This window comes from Pelodiscus sinensis, chromosome 5 (assembly GCF_049634645.1).
Source record: "Pelodiscus sinensis isolate JC-2024 chromosome 5, ASM4963464v1, whole genome shotgun sequence".
Classification (NCBI taxonomy): Eukaryota; Metazoa; Chordata; order Testudines; family Trionychidae; genus Pelodiscus; species Pelodiscus sinensis.
This window is the reverse complement of record NC_134715.1, coordinates 117,722,939-117,742,496: the sequence shown is the minus strand read 5'-3', so window position 1 is coordinate 117,742,496 and position 19,558 is coordinate 117,722,939. Positions and strand designations below refer to the sequence as shown.

The following is a 19,558-nucleotide window of genomic DNA, read 5'->3' as shown; positions in this document are numbered from 1 at the left end:
TTAAAAAAAAAATTGATGTACATGGCTCTCAACTCGAAAATATTATAATGGGGTTAATGGGAGGTTGGTCATAAGTACGGATGATCGTAAGTTGGTGTGTTTGTAAGTCAGGGAGTGGCTGTGTTACTCATTAGACCATCTATTTTTCCTCCTTTCTACTGCTTAGTAATAATTATTTTCAGGGGTCAAATACCCCAATTGGGAGTAGACTATAGAATATCTTTAAGGAAAGAATGCAAGCATGATCAAACTGATCCACCATTAGGCATTATCCATTTAAGGAAAATGGAATTTTTCCACTGACTTCACTTTGTATTATACTCTGAAAACACTGTGGAACTCACAGTCTTATTGGCTGTTCAAAAACTTAATATTATCTTGACAATTTTGTTCTTTAATTACAAAACATCAGTTCTTGACTTCACATCTTAAAAGCTGATTTACATTCTTCCAAATAATATTCTACTCTGAAATGGAAACACCATATAGAAAAGTAGCCTTGACAAAAACAAAATATTTCTTTGTGCGTAAATGTGTACATGTGATTTTAGGGGCAGCACAATATTATTTGTTACTAGAACACAGGAAAGGGAGCTAGCCATTCCACACATGTTTAGAAATCACTAGATGGTAAGTATAACATGAGCGCAAAGTACTATTACAATAATATGTATTATATCCATGTAGAGAATGGTGTATGCTGCAGTTACCATTTTAGATATATGGGATGTAAAATATGTGGGTGGAAGTGAGATAGCAGCTTGAAACTTAAGGACTCGGAGGGTCCATTGGGTTGCTTGGAGCAGTAGAGGAAGAAGGATTATAGAAAGACAAATATTTGGTAAATTGACAGATGGAGATGGTTTTGTTGGGCTGGGTCAAATTGCCAAGAGAGATCTCTCCAGATTACAGACTGGTCCATCAAAGACGATAAAAACCTAAGCTTCTGAGAAAGTGGCAGTGATATCACATTGGGAGAACATCAGACTCAGGAGCTCATGAAAAAAAAACTGAAATGGGGCTTGAAAAGGACAGAGGGCATTGCCAGGTGATCAGTGCCAGAGTTAACTGTAAACAATATATTACAAGCTGTGGTGAACTAGAATTTCTATAATGGCCTTTGAAAGAAGGAATCGCTCTACGACAAACCTGGTCGTTGTAACAAGGGAACAGATGGTAGAGTATCCTGAAGTAAACATTTCAAGTGAGAACCTTGGCAGCAGGCATTCAAGAGTGGGTTGTAGGAATCCTGGGGTTGTTACAATCCACATATCAAAACTCCATCAAGAGAGTGATCGTAGTCCAAAAAAGGTACGGAATTAAAGACAGATATCTCTTGGATCCATGTTTATTTTCAATCAATTACTTCAATTTGCTACGTTAAAGGTCAAATAAGATTTTTAGGGCTGCTACCACTGCAACATCAACATATCATCTGAAAATAAATAATTCTATCTGAGTCATACATCACCAGCTATCGCACAACCAAAACCATATAATCAAAATGTAGCTGGCAGCTTAGAGGATAATAATGGAGGCGGAATAAAAGACAGCAGCATATAGCCTTCTACAGCTATACTGAATGTACAGTGTTAAGAGTAATAAAACCGATTAAAAAAAAAGTAAGCTCAACAGCTATGACTCAGAATAAACACTTGCATACATCCATGTGAAGTCACCAATTACCATTTTTGCAGTTACTTTTATAGCCATAATCACATTATGTGGATTGTGTCCTCCACCTTACGCCCACTTCCCTAATTTCTCTGACAGATTTGTTTTCATTCCATAATGCTTTTATTCTTGTTCTACATAAATAATTCCATGTGACTCTTGAAGTTTAATGTTTTGTTTGGCAATTAGCTCAGTTGTAAATTTGTTAGAGAAGATACCATGCAATCTCTCTAGGGCTAATTATCCTTCATAGCTGAAAACCTTATTATCACTATGTATTATAAAATTTCAAAAATCTGTAAGTTTACAAGTCCATCTGATAATGATTTGGGAGTTTTGTTTATAACACTTTTGAACTGTGAATGATTTTAAGAAATTGTATTATGAAATTACTGCATTATGGAAATCCTATGTGCATGGATCTACCATGAATTAGCAGGATTTTGGACACGTGACTTACTTCAGTCAGTGAACATGATGTAAGATTAGAAGCTAAAATAGAGAAAAAACAATTTTTAAAAATTTTACTAGAATTTAACTTTTTAAATAATTTAAAAGAACATTAGAATAGAACCTCGGAGTTACAAACACTAGGGTTACAAACTGACCAGGTAACTACGCACCTCATTTGGAACTGGAAGTACCGTATATTCCGGCATACAAGACGACCTCTGATGTTAAAAAACATCCCCCAAAAATCGGGGGTCGTCTTGTACGCCGGATGCCCCGCCGCCGGAGCCCCTCCGCGGCTTTGAAAGCCTCGGGGGAAGCCGGCGGCGGGGCATCCCAGGCGCGCATGGGCTGCCCCCCCGCCGGAGCCCCTCCGCGGCTTTGAAAGCCTCGGGGGAAGCCGGTGGGGGGGCATCCCAGGCGCGCATGGGCTGCCCCCCCGCCGGAACCCCTCCGCGCCGCCGGGGAGGGGCTCCGGCGGGGGGGCAGCCCATGCGCACCTGGGATGCCCCCCCGCCGGCTTCCCCCGAGGCTTTCAAAGCCGCGGAGGGGCTCCGGCGGCGGCGCAGCCCAGGCGCGCCTGGGATGCCCCGCCGCCGGCTTCCCCCGAGGCTTTCAAAGCCGCGGAGGGGCTCCGGCGGGGGGCAGCCCATGCGCGCCTGGGATGCCCCCCCGCCGGCTTCCCCCGAGGCTTTCAAAGCCGCGGAGGGGCTCCGGCGGGGGCGCAGCCCAGGCGCGCCTGGGATGCCCCGCCGCCGGCTTCCCCCGAGGCTTTCAAAGCCGCGGAGGGGCTCCGGCGGGGGGGCAGCCCATGCGCGCCTGGGATGCCCCCCCGCCGGCTTCCCCCGAGGCTTTCAAAGCCGCGGAGGGGCTCCGGCGGGGGGGGGGGGGGCAGCCCAGGCGCTCCTGGCGGCTTTGCTCCCGGTGCCTCTGGTCTGCTGGGGACCATCTCCAGCAGACCAGGGACACCGGGAGCAAAGGAGGCGGAGGGGCGCTGGGGTATAAGATGAAACCCTATCTTTTAATTAAAAAGATAGGGGGTCGTCTTATACACCCAGTCGCCCTATACGCCGGAAAATACGGTACACAATAAGGTAGCAATAGACCCAGCATTCATAGATACATCTGCAAGAAGTGCCCCCTCATTATACATGGGAAATGATGTTGCCATGCTCGCTGCTCCTCCCGGCCATCCGCATGCTTTCTGCCCCCACCAGCTGCTTGCATGCTCACTGTTTCCGCCAGCCACCCCACTGAACACGCACTCATTCATTGTTCCTGCTGGCCAGCTCCTGGTAGTGATTTTGGCTCGGGGCAGAAACTGAGTTCTGCCACAATGATTTCAGCTCCAAGTGATTTCAGCTCTTCGGTCAAAACATAGTCCAACCTCAAGAAATGTCAGCATTCTTTAGAGCCTCTTTAGATTGACTCTTGGAACAGTAGGGAGAAACAGGTTGAAACAGTCTGACAGCCTGAGGGCATAGAGCCTGCTGATTGAGAGCTCACAGACCTCTGGCATTGGAGCCTTTGTCAATTTGAGGTTCTTTAAATTGACAGTGTCTCCCTCCTTTGAAACAGGCTAAGGTCAGTGTCTTTTCAGGGTTTCCACCCTAACTGCAAGTATCAGTGACCATATGTCACAATTCCTGCCTTTAGTATTAACATAATTTGTTACCCAACACAAATGAATTTATTACAATGAGCAAAACTCCACTGGCTGAATATCTAGCAAATATAAGCAAAACAGGAGCAAACAGTATTTACATGCATGCACGCAGAGTCTCATTCCTTAAATTGAAAGGATCTTCCTCTTTTGAGGCAGGTTAAGCACAGAAATGTAGAGCTGGAAGGGACCATAAGAATTATCAGCTACAGCCCCCTGCACTATGGCAGGACTAAGTAAATTCAGACCATTTCTGACAAATGTTTCTCCCAACCATTTTTAGTACTTACAGTGATCTCAGAAGCTCATTTGGACATGTATTCCAGATGCTAACTACACTTACAATTAGGAAGTTTTACCTAATCTCTCCTGGTGCAGATTAAGACCATTATAACTTCAGTGGACATGGAAAACAATAGATCATAGACTGTTATCAGGTTCCAAGATATTCTCTACCAGTCTGATTGCAAATCACTAACTATTCTTTGACTATAGTCTTTCAGCAAGTTTTTCCACTGATTTTATTATAATTTCATCCAGACCAAATATTCCTATTTTGCTTACAAGAATTTCACATTGGACTGTGTCAAAAGTATTTATTGCAATAAAATATATTATGTCTACTGCTTTCTCCCATCCATTTGTCCAGTTATCCTGGTAAAAAAAGGAAATGAGGGTGGTTTGGCATGCTTTGTTCTTGACAAATCCATGTTGGGCTATTTTGAGGTAGTGCCCACGAAAGCTCATGATACCATTTACATTTTTTGTTAGTCTCTTAGGACTATCCGCTGCTTTTTAAAGTTTTTTCTTATAAACTTAATATTCTCCTTTCTAGGCACTGAAGACAGGTTGATTGGTTTATAATTCCCCAAGTGCTCTGTTTCACTTTTTAACTATATGATCTTGCTAGCAGTGGCATTTGGGGCCTGCGGGGGAGGGTACAAGGAGGACCACCCAGAAAAATGGAATTAAAATTTTAAGGAAACAGTTGGGCGGTGCACCTCCTACATGTTCCCATGAGTCACCTATGCTTGGTAGGAAGCTTGCATATGCACACACACACACACACACACACACACACACACACACACACACACACAAAATGAAGTTGTTAGATTCTGTTCTACATCATATAAACAAGGATCTGACCCATAGTGTGGAGGAAGTTAGAAACATTCGCAATGAGGTCTTAAGAGATTTTAATCTTTACACAATACATTAATATATTAAAATAAAAGACCATCCATTAAAAACTCTAGTACAGAAAATTAAATGTAATTTAACTGTTGTTGCCAGCAAGTACTGTCGTAGCAAAGTTCAAAAAAGATCCACCTTCTACCAATTTCCTTATTATGGTTCTCACATATAAAATTTTGACCTGGATTTGAAAATCAGCCTCTGCTTTGGCAGCATCAGACCTGAAATTTTTTTTCAGGGCTCCCTCAGTTTAACAGCTATTCCAATTTTTCCACAGAACAAGAATCGACTTTGTTTTCCTGATCATGTTTTACTCTTATCAAGGCAAATTCTCCACTCATGTAAACGGTTGCAGCTCTACTGACTTCAATAGGATAATTTATAACAACTATCTTAACTATGTCTTGCTGGAAATTAACCTGATGCTGTCATATCTACTTTTAAAATTACATGCATATTTATATTGTTGTTGTAAAGAACTGTGCATTTGCTAACAGTGCTCACACTACAGAATCTGGGGTATTACAGTTATTTCTTATTCCAGGTACAGGAATAAGGAAATAGGGCATGATCCAAAACTGACATCATCAGATGTTTCTTTGCATTGCCCCATTTATCCATCTGTTGTTTATAGACTTACACTGAAAGTTTTGAGGGAAGTATTGCCTCTATGTTAGATATCTGTATAATACCTACCATAATGGGGGCTTGACCTCTTAAAGATACTATAATACAAATTAATTAATATCTATTTTTTAAATTATACATACGCACATAATTATGAACAAATACATGGACTTACACCCCTGAATAACACCATATATAAATATTAATTATAAACTTTCTGCATGTAAGTCAAGAGATTCTTTATGGTGTTATAGCTAAAAGGTTATGTGTCTCATGCTTTAAATTTAAAATATGCAGTTAACTCACCATCATTGGGCATTGTTTCTTAGGAAAATTCTTTATAATATAGAACAGTAATCAAGAAGATAAAAGAGTTGTTGTACAGAATTTGTCAGATTAAATTGGGTAATCTTCTGTTGCCATTATTTCAATAATTAGAATGGAAACAATTGATGCCTTAAACAAAAAGCAAATCTGTTAAACAAATTGTTCGATGTTACCAATTCTAAACACATGAACAAAAGCTTTATTATAAACTGAAATTACTTTCTCAGTGAAAAGGAACTATTTAGATAATTTTGTTTTTCCTTTACCATCTATGAAAAATTACCAGGATTTAAGACATATTTTTCTGTTGCTAAATGAAACTTCATTTTTCTTAGCAGACATAGGCAACTGAATAATGGAAATATTTTTTCACACAATAAATATTTAGGCCTTGGGATGTATTACCATAGGAAGTAACTGAAGCAAATAACTTAAGATTCAAAAAGTAATTACACACACACACAAACACACACACACATATATATACACACACACACACATAAACATATACATATACATATAAGATTTATCTCCCAACTGACAGTTTCACTATAATTCCTTTTTATAGTACCTTTAAAAAAGATTGAATATAAAAGTCACTTTGGGGGTTCATATACCTTCATTCTAATTGCCACGTTATTGTACAAGGGCAATTTACATTTGGAAAAATAAACATTTATCTTCCACTGTATACTGCAGAAGAACAAAAAATGAACACATTCTTAAAGTATATTGTGGTTGTTATGAGCTACTTATTGTAAAAACAAGATATCGTTTCACACAATTGGCAGAAGCCAGGCTGAAAAACTTGCTCCATCAGTGGCCTGGACCAGGTTAGCTGCTCAGCCGACAAAAAGAGTAGGGTCAGACCAAAAGAGGATGAGGCCAAGGTTGCTAGGAGATTAACTGATTTCACATATTCTCCTCACAGCCTCCATCAGCTTGGCTTCTATGGAGACCTATCTAAAGTTTAAAGTTACTTTCTCTTCAAGAAGGTAAGCAATAGTTGTTTTGATTGCTTTTTTCTCTCTGAGAATCAATCCTCCATGTATGTAGCTGTTTCCATAGGAGTAATTTGTGGGTATGAGTGCAAATTGCATCTCCTGTGCCTGCTGTGATGAATCAACTTCAATATATTAGATTTTAGGTATCTACGATGATCACCACTGAAATGTGGACACAGTGTCATAACTAGCTAATTTTGGGCCCGAGGCAAGAATATAAAATTGCGCCCTCTCATGTGTATATATTCATAGTAGTTATTTTGTAGAAAAAGGGAAAGTACATAAATAACAACAACAACAGTAATAATAACACCACAATGTTTATTTATTATGGTTATGATATCTGCATAAACAATAACTTATTATAAAATATCACCATGTCAAATTTGACAGAAAGCTCAGATTTTGTAAGAACTGGCATTTTCCGAAGTACAGATTGAGCTAAAGGTTTTCCATTTAAAAAAAAAAAAGACTGCATTAGAAGTAGGTGTTATTGAAGTTATCCTAATGTAACTACAATCTAACAACTAAGATTGTAAAAGTTGAAAATGAAATGGACTAAACAAAAGCAAAAACAGATTTAACTGAATTTATTTTCTATATTTTAAAATGTGAATCCTAGACAACATGTATGAATAGTGACAAGTAAATTAGATTATAAGGAGTCTTTTTATATTACTCTAAGGAGAGGAGACCAATTTAGATTAAGAATTTTTGTTGTGATTGTGTTCTGGAAGTAAATGGAATTTGTTGTTTTAATGCAACTTTAATTGGCCTTCGAAGTTCAGTGGGATTTCTCATAACAGTAAGCAGTAAATTCAAAACAATGTATTTTTAGGATTTTATTCTAGGTAAAGATTTTCACATTATGAATTCTATAGCTCAATAATTTGTTTCTTTATGCCTAGCTTTCATAATCAATATCACTATACAGTAGGAATAGCAACGTGTATCCATTTCAGCAGTCAGATACAGAATAACTATTTAAAAGATCAATATTGTGCATATACTTGCATATCTATAGCATATGTTTTCGAAACAGAGATATCAAGGGAGATTTTTCAGAAGGTACATATGAGTTATGTGCTTAATTTCCATTGATTTTCCATGGAAGTTTGAGGTTTGAAAATTTCCTCCATCTAAATCGCTCAAACTAATAAAGATGTTAATTATAAATAGAGAGAAAAGTGGTAATAAAGTCTTACATGTTAAGAAAATTGTAATTTTATTTCTACATATCTATGTCCATACAGTTCAAGATAGCATAATATTACCTGATTGATTTTAGTGTCAGCATTGAGAACAACCACCGCATATGGCTTCTGGCGACAGATAAACTAGTCCAATATAATTTTCTGTTGTCATAATAATGCATGTTAAAAAAATCTAGGCAAACTAGAGGCCAAAACTAAAATAAAAGGTTTTCAAAAAGGAGGTAAATTGGAGGACAAGGTATTACCTATTCTGTCTCTTTCATTGATTAGATCCAGATTATGGAACACTAGCAAGGGTGGTGGTGCTATCACATAGGACAAAAACTGAAATACAGGTCTAGAGTCTTGTGCAAATACATAAAGCTGAAGTTAAATAAATTTAGCTGAAATGCACACTAGTTTAGAATCTGGTCCATTCTGTAGTGAACGATCCTGCATGTGCAGTATACAGGACTAAAAACCCATTAGAGAGATTCTCAAACTTTGGCCCATGAACTAGTTGGCACTGCTTCCGTAACAACAGGAAAGCATCTGTTCATTGGCAACCAAGGCTGCTTTCTGCTAGTTGTAACTAAGTCCTGGATTCTTGTAGGGTTTCCAGAAGATTTTTTTTTTTTTGATAAACATACACAATCCTTCCCCCCTTTTTCTGCACTCTGAACAATCCCTTTATGTAGCTTAATTTCTCTGTGCTTGTGATCAAATTTTGGATTTGAACTGAAAACTGAATCTGAAACCTAAAAATGTGATGGCAGATACATGGGAGGAAGAACCATATTGCAAAATGGTGTTGAAAAATTTAACGCAGTGAAACCAGTGTGCAAAGTGAGGACATTCAGTGCTATTAAAACATAGGCTTATATTTTAAGATGTTTCCAGTGATTAAGAATGCTTCAATATTTGAGCTGATACATTTTAAAGGATCCTGATTTTCTGAGGGCAGTGGTTCAGAATCTCTTAACATCAGGCCTCTTTAAAAAGGTCTCCGACTGGGCACCAAAAATGAAGGCACCAAAATAAACAATCACTTGAAAATTTAGAGCCTCAGGGCCAGATTTTTAAGGGGCATTTAATTGGATTTTCAAAAGCATCTAACCAGGGAGTTTTAGGTACCAAGAAGTTATTAGGATTTTGAGATTGAGAAAGGACGAATGCAGGAAATAATCTATTATTTAAAAAGAGGTCCACAATATGAAAAAGTCTGATAATCACTAGCCTAATAGAAATTGGACAAAAATAATCTATTAAGTCACTACCTGTATATTATATAATATCATGAGTTAAATAAAAATTGTAAAATAAATATAATTAAAACGGATGTTATAGTTAACGAAAACTACAAAATGTCTAGATTTAATATTGCAGCCATTCACCACCAACCATGTCTATTAAAAATAAAGAAAAGTGAACACAATTCAAAGGAAGAAAAGTATAAAAAAAGAACTGAAAGAAGTTTAGAAAATACCAGTATAAAGAAAATCAGGTCAACAGAAAGCTGGGTACACAAAAGTCACTCAGGAAAAAAAAGGAGGTAAATTATGGTAACATAGAAAGCATAGAAATAGTTTTTGAAACATTTTCCTTTTTACATGTATTTTTTCAGTTCTCTCATCCTAGGAAAAATGGTCATTTCAAGAAACAGAAATCTTTTATTACTTGCCTTATTTTCTTTAGCAGAGTGTGGAATGGTCTGAAAAGCTCAGACATATCTTCTGGCTTGCGCTCCAAATTCAATGGTCCTTCAGAATAAACTACGAGTCCACTGTATTTAAGACACACACAAAATAAATCTTTTTTTATGATGCTTGGTCAGAGCACAGAGTCAGAAAATCATCAATAAACAAATATTTGCCATTATATTCAAGCTGTTGGTTGCATAATTATTCACAATTTCATTATTTGTTTTGTCTCAAATATCTTATATTACTATTATTTGCAAGAAGTTACAGTTAATTGATATTTAAAAGACTACAAAGACTTTGGTTCCTTTAGATGTGAGGGGAAAAAGCAATGAAACTATATTTCAGAAAGCATACATTGATTATTTCCTTTGTTTAAAACTGAAAAAAAAATGTAAATGAGTATACAGAAGAAGTTAATAACTATATAAGTGAATTATCAGAATACTTTAGGACCCTTTAGGATCTTATAGTTACAAGATATTTTCCAACTTGCTTGTTCTTTAGAACATATGACCATAAGAATGACGATACTAAGTGACACCAAAGGTCCATCTAGCTCTGTATCTTGTCTTATGACAGTGGTCAATACCTGTTGCTTCACAGGGAATGAACAGAATAGCTAACTATCAAGTAATGTATCCCCTATTAGCCATTCCCATCTTCTGGCCAAAAGAAAGTAGGGACACTGTCCCTATTCATCCATAACAGCCATTGATGGACTTGACATTGACTCCCTCAATTTAGCTAGCTTCTTTTAATCCTGTTACAGTTTTGGAATGTACAACATCTTCTGGTAAAGAGTTCTATAGACTGTTTGTCCTTTTTGAGCACCAGTGCTAGAACTTTCCCTAGCTCAGTCAAATTAAAATACGGAATTGTAGAAAAGGCATTCATGCTAGGAAAAAAATGATACTTTATAGTAGTGGTCCTCACCCTTTTGGGACTGCCAGGCACCCAGGGGCGGGGCCACCCATGCGCCACTCACCCAGGGCCGGGGCCGCCCATGCGCCACTCGCCCAGGGCCGGGGCCAGTCCAGATCATTCGGTGGGTGCACAGAAATGACCTGGCGGGCTCCATGGCACCCATGGGCAGCGCGTTGGAGTCCACTGCTTTATAGCATACTACCATGCTACTAATTTAACTGACTGCTTTTAGAAAGGTGTCCTCCAAGGATAGGAAAGGAATGGTTAGTTCTGATCCTGCAATCACGAGTCTTCAGTGGAACTATTCACATGCATAAGGATTTATAGGCTTGGGGGAGCAGGAACATCTACATTATTTTTTTGCCCCATTGGGTAAGCCCAAGTTGACCAAGGCTCTGAGACTTGCTGCCACAGTGCTTCAGATTTGTTTTGCTTTTTTTTGCAGTGTAGACATATTTAATTTGCAAATATTCATTACTTTAAGAAATCTCACTGGAGCACAAAGTCAATATATGGGGTAATTACTTGAGTGCTGTTTCGTTCGTTTTTGAGAAAATGCTACTGTTTCTTGAGTTTACAACCAAAGGTGATAGAAAATAATGATGTAATTTATTTAAAACGTGCCCAAGTTTAAAAAAAAAAAAGGATCTATCTCCCTTCTACGTTAGGTTGGTGAAAATCTTCTGTTGCTGTCATGTTAGTAGCAAGGTCCATGCTACATAGCCTCTCCTCAGTAATGGAGCTAGGTACAGTTCTTAGCATTTATATGGCAAAGGCCAAGCTTGTTTATTTGGGGAAATCAACACATAACTTTTAACATGATGGATTTTTTTACGTTCTATTTTCAAGTCACATCTTCTGGCTGAAGATCTCTATTGCCCAGCTACCATAAACACAATTTAATTCTTTAGTTTCTTTATTTCAGAAGACAGACTGCCATAAATGAATTAATTGCTGCTGACTCCAGCATTAAAGTCATGTCTACAAAAATAAACATTACCTATTCTCTGCATAGAAACCAGAGTTTGTTCAGGCTAAACTTTAACTGCTACAAACCCAATACTTATATACAAAACAAGGATCTTTCAGATATGGTCTTAGTTTCTTCAGGGAGCATAGGACTTTAGAAATTAAAAATTAGGGAGAACTTGTTTATAATATCACCAACTTTTTGATGATATAATAAACAAGAAAAAATCTTAACAGGAACGTTTCACTCTGAAAGAAATAATTTTTCCACTTGGGAAAGGATGAACTATTTTATATTATTTTGCTCAGATGTTTTTGTGAAATTCATTTTAGGTGAAAAAATTTTTTGATTTACCACTCTCAGGCTACACTTACTATATATCCCTTTTGCTGCAAAAATGTATGCCGTGGTGTGTGGCTACACACATTAATGAAAGTTACTGGTAGCGTAGAATTGCTTAAATTGCTCCCTAGCCTTTCCCTGTATATGTGCACGTTTTTTCATGAAGTTGATGGATTTCCACTTCATATGGCTAAATTCGATGGCTTGCATTGTGACAACTACCAGAGGGGTAGCCAGGGTATCAGACGGGTAGTTGTTTATTATAAGTTCAATCAATTTGGCCAATACTGAAGTTATGCTTACCAGCCTGTAATTGCCAGGATTACTCTGGAGCATTTTTTTAGAAGTGGATTTAAATCATACCTTACTAGCCTTCGTTAGTAGGGCTGCATTTTCACATTTGAATTTCTTCAGAACTCTTGAGTGAATAACATCTGGTCCTGTGTCCTCCTAATGACACCTCCATCTAGCGTTGCCGGATGGTTTCAACAAAAATATCAGATACATCTGACATTACATCACAATCTACATTACATCTTATTTAGAAAATACCGAACATGTATATTTTCTCATTTATATTTTCTCAATTTGTTTCCCGAACAGAAAGGTCAAATATTCGACTGTCCGGTTCAAAACCAGACATCTGGCAACCCTAACTCTATCTGGTAGGGTTCTCAGATTTGTTCATCTAAAAACAATGACTCAGATTTGGAAATCTCCCTCCCATCCTCAGCCATGAAGATCTATGAAATAATTCATTTAGTTTCTCCGCATGGCTTTATTATCCTTGAGTGCTCCTTGAGCAATTTGATCATCCTGTGACCCTACAGGTTGTTTAGCAGGCTTTCTGCTCCTAATTTGTTTTTTAATTACTTTGGTTAGCTTTGGGGAAGGGGAGGGGGGGCTTCCTAATTACCTTTTTGTACTTTATTTGCCAGAGATTACTCTTCTTTCAATTTTCCTCTGTAGGATTTAACTTCCACTTTTAAAAAATGTCTTTTTTTGCCTCTCACTGTTTCTTTCACTTTGTTGTTGAGCCACAAAGGCATTTTTTGGGTTCTTTTATTTTTTTTTTAACTTGGGCTATGCATTTAACTTGAGCCTCTATTATGGTTTCTTTTAAAAGTTTCCATACAACTTGCAAGAATTTCACTTTTGCCACAGTACCTTTTAATGTCTGTTTAGCTAACTTACTCATTTTTGTGTAGCTGAAACAAAAAACAGGACTATGTAGCACTTAAAAGACTAACAAGATGGTTTATTAGGTGATGAGCTTTCGTGGGCCAGACCCACTTCCTCAGATCAAATAGAGGAAGAAAATTGGCACAACTATATATACCAAAGGATACAATCAAAAAAATGAACACATCTGAAAAAGACAATCAAATTTCTATCATTTTTGTGTAGTTCCCTTTTCTGAAATTAAGTGCCATAGTGTTGAGCTTCTGTGGTGTTTTTTGCACCATGGGGATGTTATATTTAATTGTATTATGGTAATTATTTCCAAGCAGTCTAGCCACAGTCACCTCTTTGACCAGACTCTGCACTCCACTTAGGACTAAATCAAGAATTGCATCTCCTCTTGTGGGTCCCAGAACCAGCTGCTCCAAGAAGCAATCATTTAATGTGTCAAGAAACTTTCTCTCTCTACCCCATCCTCAGATGACATGTACCATGTGGTGATTATTACTGAGGTTTTTTTTTTTAAATTATTTGATAGCCTCTTAATCTCCCTGAGCATTTCTGTCACTATCACCATCCTGGTCAAGTATTTTGTAATACACCCCAAGTGCTATATTCTTATTATCAGAGCATGGAATTACTAGCCATAAAAGTTTTATGGTACAGTTTCGTTCATTTAAGATTTTTACTTCATTCCATGTTTTTTTTCCAAATATGTTGCCACTCATCAGCATGACCAATATATTGTCCTTCCAATATATTTTCTGTACTCACTCAATATGAGGCACTCTTGTTCACTCTTTTTTATTATTTAGGCTTCTAGCATTTGTATATACGCTTTAAAACCTGTCACTTTTTAGCCGTCTACCATTACATGATTAACTGAATGGGACTCTTTTTCATTTGAATGTTTCTCATCAGGTCTTACCTATATTTTATCATCTGCCATTATCTCCTCTTTACTAGCACACAGAGAATCTCTATTAATAGACCTGCCCATCAGAGATGTGTCTGTCAGATCCGTGTGCTCCTCTACACCTGTCAGCTTTTCCCCCAGCCCTTAGTTTCAAAACTGTTCTACAGCCTTTTTTAAGTTCCAGTGATCTGGTTCCATTCTGGTTAAAGTGAAGCCTGGGAAAGTGGTTAATTATAGAAGAGTCAGAAGAAGAATAGTTATTTAAGTTATAGTCACTGGGCAAACCTCTGGCACTAGATGGCATGGGACTTCACATGCTGCCTGGCTTGTGGCAGGGAAAAATGGGAATTTCAGGGGATTTAGAGGAACCACTTGTAATAAAATTTAAAGATGAAGTTTACAGCGAGGGAGAGTAGGTGTCATGGATACGTTAATTGTGCCAATTACATCTTTAAATCCCAGTGCATCGACTGAAAGACAAACTTTTGAGGATTTCAGTGACAACCAACAACAAATATAAATAGAGACAGAGAAAGACAGAGTGGAACTCACTCCTGTCCTCCTTGAAATGCTATGAAAAAACATTGCATTTAAGCTCATCCAGTAGAATGTAATCAGATTTGTGAAAGAAACAAGGCTGCGGAGGACAGGCAAATGCTGAATATTTTTAAATGGACCACATGATAACATAATATTCAGCATGGTGGAACCAATGTCTCCAGTTCTTTATTTCTCTCCACTGTATGATTAGCAGAATTGTCAGGGACCCTTAATAAATAATTTAATCCATTGGTTTTCTCTTTTACTCCCATATTATCACCAAATTGACCTAATTCCCAAATCATCATTTATAGGGAGGTAATTAATCTATGTTTCAAATCTCAAATTACGATAATTCCACAACCTTTACAGGTAACTTTTTCTATTGCTCAGCTGTCCTTGTAGCTAATTTTCCCTAATATTGTATTATAATGTTAAATCATATTATAATATTAATCATAATTTAATTCTGTTACTTTGTATAATTTTTCGAGCCCTGCTTATTATAGTCATTTTCTGTTAAGCTTGCTTAACTTGCATTGACGTGCTGTAGAAATTATACAGTCTGTGTTACATAATGTGATACCAGATGTCTGTGACCTTTTAACCTAAAAGCTGGTTGGCAATATTAAGATACAGATTTTTGTTTCTTTAAATAGTTTTGTTTTCATTTCCTTTTTCATTAGCCACTAAGCTTCCTTTCAAAAATAGTCAGTGAAATAAAACAATCTACTCGCCCGTGGAGAGTAGATTGTAACCCGGAAGAGCCGGGTTCGGGCGATCTGCGCATGCACAGATCGCCGGACAGTGCAACTGACGAGTGGGGCTCGCCGCAGTTCGGCGAGCCCTGATAATAAGTATTTCTTAAACTAATACTTTATCAGACAAATAAAGGATTAAGCATTCAAAATAGTTTATGAATTAAATCCTCCCGTATTAGAATATTATCAAGTTAAATAATTTCATAGTAATGTTTTTACATATTAACATCTTAAAATTTGTATAAGAATCTACTCAATAATGAAGCCTACGAATCTAAAAATGCAATTCTCTTTACTGTCTGGTCTCCACAAACTACCATGTGTGAAAAAACTCAAGGAATTATCATGCTGTGTAGACAAGCCCTAAATTTACAGGCACTCAGCATAAGAATGTATTATGGTATAATAGCTGCACTTCATGCTGTATCATTTGCCCTACACAATGTTGCTTTGCTAGGTGAATTGATAGCCCCTTTCTCCTCCCTGATATTGGTGTCTCTGCCAATTCAGATATCAAGCTGCATCTCATCCTACTCAGCAACAATTGCTAAAAAGGATACAATTTTTGTTCACTAAATAAATACAATATGCTAACAAGCATGGTACATCGTAGATGTATCTTCCTTTGATTTTAAGACTTATTTCTCTACAGTCCAGATATTAAGACCTACAAGACCTATCTGGATAATACAATTTTTCCAGGAATATCACTTAGCAGTGATGCATGTTATCATCTCACTGTCTGTTCTGCGAGCAGCCAGATGGATTTTTAATCTGGGATTGGTAAAGGCCATTTCTTTGGGTTTCCAGCCAGACTAGATTTATTTTTTGTGTATGAGTTTTCCCCTTGCTGTTGCAGATTCTGCATGGTGTTTAATATGAGCAGCCACTTTCTCATAGGCTTGTTGATTATTTTTATGCTCAGATGAATTTAGTTAGTTAGTTGACATTACTCTGTATAAGAGAAGCAATGACTCAGAAGGGATTTCCTGACGCCTTGTCTACACTAGGAGTTTAGGTTGAATTTAGCCACATACGGTCATTTTCTGAACCATGAGTCCACTCTACCAAGACTACTCTGTCAATTTTAAATGCCACTAAAGTCGATTACGGTACTCCTGCTTTTCACGAGTAATGCTACATTTTGACCTTGCATAGTCAACTATACAGTAGAATAGATGCAACATTGCAAAATTCGTTGTTCTTGGCCTGTCGGACACAATCCCACAATGCCCTGCTGTGACTGCTCTGACCAGAACTTGCAACTCTACTGCTCTCTAGTTGAACAGGAAAGACACAGGCAAGTTTGAATTTCATTTCCCATGTGGACAGCATTGCAAGATGACCTCAGAGTAAACAGCACACCTGAGCAGCACATGTGGCCATGAGTTCAAGTCCTATGAGCTCTATGGGCTCCAGTTCCCACACGCACAGATGAGTACCAGCATGGAGTGTGAAGGAGATCTTGGACCTCATTGAGGCATGGGGACAGTAGTCCATTCTTGTGGTGCTCCAAACCAGCAAATGAAATAGAGGTATCTATGCAAAGATCGAAAAGACCATGGTGGAGAAAGGATACACCAGGGGACACCCACCAGTGCCATATTAAAATAAAGGAGATGAGTTAGTCTTATCACAAGACAAAGGAGGCAAATGGATGGTCTGGTGTAACACCACAAACATGCTGCTTCTACAACCAGCTGCATGCAATCCTGGGGGAGGGCAACCTGCTTACCAAGCCAGACTGTGAAATCTTTCCAAGATGCTCATCAGGGCAGCAGAGTGGAGAAGGAGCAGCAGCAGGAAGAGGACAATGAAGAGAATGGGCAGCCAGTGAGTGGTGAGAACCAAGAACTTTTTATAACCCTGGAGACAATCCCTGCCTCCCAGGACAGCTCAGTCAGGCACTGATCCTAAGGAAGGCAGTTCTGGTGAGTTCACTTTTTTTTTCTTCCTGCAAGTGGGTTAAGGCAGATGGGTATGATGTGTGATGTACTCTATGCCTACACTGCCCGGGAGACCTGGAACAGCTTGTTAACATATCTAGAGATGGAGCAGGAGACCTTCCTGCACTTCTCCATGCAGCTCTTATATAGGAACCCTTTGATACTTCTCACAAGGTTTCTGGGTGGGCCTGCTTTATTTCATTCTTCATGGTAGGACACCTTCTGATGTCAAGCTAGCAGTAAATAGTCTGGCATCATTGCAGCACAACACATTGAAGCATAAGGCCCAGGTTTCTGGCATATTCAGTCGGCATCAGCTCCTTATCACTCTTTGCGGTTTGGAGAAGACTGATATCTCGCATGACAACCTGGATGAAGGAGGGGGAGCTATTAGATGCTGGAGATGCTGCTAGCATGGATTCACAGCGTCTGGCACCCTCTCCCTCCCTCCTGCTGGCTCCTGCAGAATGGGAAAGTAGCATTTTCCTAGGATGTGGAATGTGGTGGACACAGAGGAGGAAGCCGAGTGACCTGTCCCCCTTCCCCGCAGGCACTACCAGACCCCTTCTCCACTCCTTCCCCCAGGATCATATCTTGGCAGGCCCCTTATCCAACCCAGCCTCCAAAATGCATAAGTCCAGATGTTCCTTTGAGAACTCTCTTGTGTACCTGCGATACAGTGACCACTTTAAAGCATAGCTTTAGTTTAGCATAGAACACTTCTCCATTGTCTTTACAGAGACTTTTGCTAAATGTTAGTGGATTAGGCATCTCCTGTAATGTGTGCCCTTTTTGTCATTGCAGGGAGATTGTGTACTCTCCCAGCTCTATCTGCTGTCCACCTCTTATAAATCTGCAGGTGAAAATGCACAAGGAAAGACAGGTTTAAGGAGCAAATGGAGTATGCTACTGGAGAAGATGTGAGCAGAGCAGTGGGAAAGGACAGCAGAGAGGCAGGAAAGGAACTGCAAGTGCAGCACCAAGATAATGTCTTGTCATTCCTGAAGTCTGTGATGGTGCACATAGCAGCATTCCTGGACAGGCTCCCCACCCTGCCCCTTGCAGAGCAAGTGTCCCTCCTCATCCAGTTCCATAGCCTCTACCACCAGGGGTTTTATGACATGGAAGGGGAGAATCTCAAAGACTCAACCTCCAGGGTGTCACAATGCAGAATGGTATTGATTGCTTTGGCGATGTGTGTAACAGTGGCCCCAGTGTAGATTTCCCCAGTCCAAACTAATTCCTGACTGACCAGTAACTGATATTGCAAGGTTCCACAGGGCAATTGCCACAATCTTCTCCACTGTCAGAGCAGGTCCCTGCACTTCAGGGCAAGGGAAAGTCATTCACAAAGGTTCATGAAAGTGGCCCAGTGCATTCTGAGGTTTTTTAATCACTGCTGATCCTCCCATACCTGCAACACTATATGGGCCCACCAATCTGTGCTTGTCGAACAGCACCAGAACTGGTGCTTCAATGTTGGCAGCATTTCCAATTTGCTGAACACAAGGGCTTGCCTGAATAGCATGTCCACAGCATCCTGAAATTTGTCTTAGTCGTCTTCCTGGAGTGTTAAGCATACACTATTAACATACTCCACAATTAGGTGCACCAAGGTAAACATCATCATCACAATGCTTTGATGCACATCAGGAACCATAACGGAGTGTATGTTCTCAGTGCTAGCGTATCTGCATAGGTGTGGAAAGATTGTTTCCTGTTGATCTCAAGTAAGGGTAGACAAGCACATTACGGGATGCTGACGACATGAAAACAGAACCTCCCTCTGCACAGTTTTGGTCCCAATGTGTATCAGGAGCATAACACAGAATGCAAACTGGCACAGGTACTGTAGGATAGCCACCCACTGCGTATCACTCTCAAAGTCAATGGCAATCTCCCTACTAGGGTTGCACTACTTTGAACTATGTTGAATTCTTGTACACAATGGAGACATGGACCTTCGACTTCACAAAATCAGGTAGTAAGAAATCAACCTTAATAAATTTGACTCTCTCAGTGTAGAAATGGGCTTGTGCTTATCATCTTCCAACTATTCCAATTATATTAAGACCTGGTTGCAAACTTTTAAAAACTATAACCATTACTAAAATACATTAATTGTACCCTTGCTTGCTT

General features: G+C 38.9%; 1 protein-coding gene across 10 annotated transcripts in view; it reads right to left on the bottom strand.

Moving 5' to 3' along the window:
• ZFYVE28 (zinc finger FYVE-type containing 28) overlaps window positions 1–19,558 on the bottom strand; it is a 275,066-nt gene that overhangs the window by 81,274 nt on the left and 174,234 nt on the right. For 9 of the 10 annotated variants that reach the window (XM_075930868.1, XM_075930867.1, XM_075930869.1 and 6 more), the window contains one exon: window positions 9,817–9,918. In XM_075930868.1, the coding sequence (XP_075786983.1) occupies window positions 9,817–9,918 (102 nt within the window). Of the gene's footprint in view, window positions 1–9,816; window positions 9,919–10,357; window positions 17,788–19,558 lie in introns of those variants that run through there. The other variant, XM_075930872.1, reaches the window with a different exon arrangement.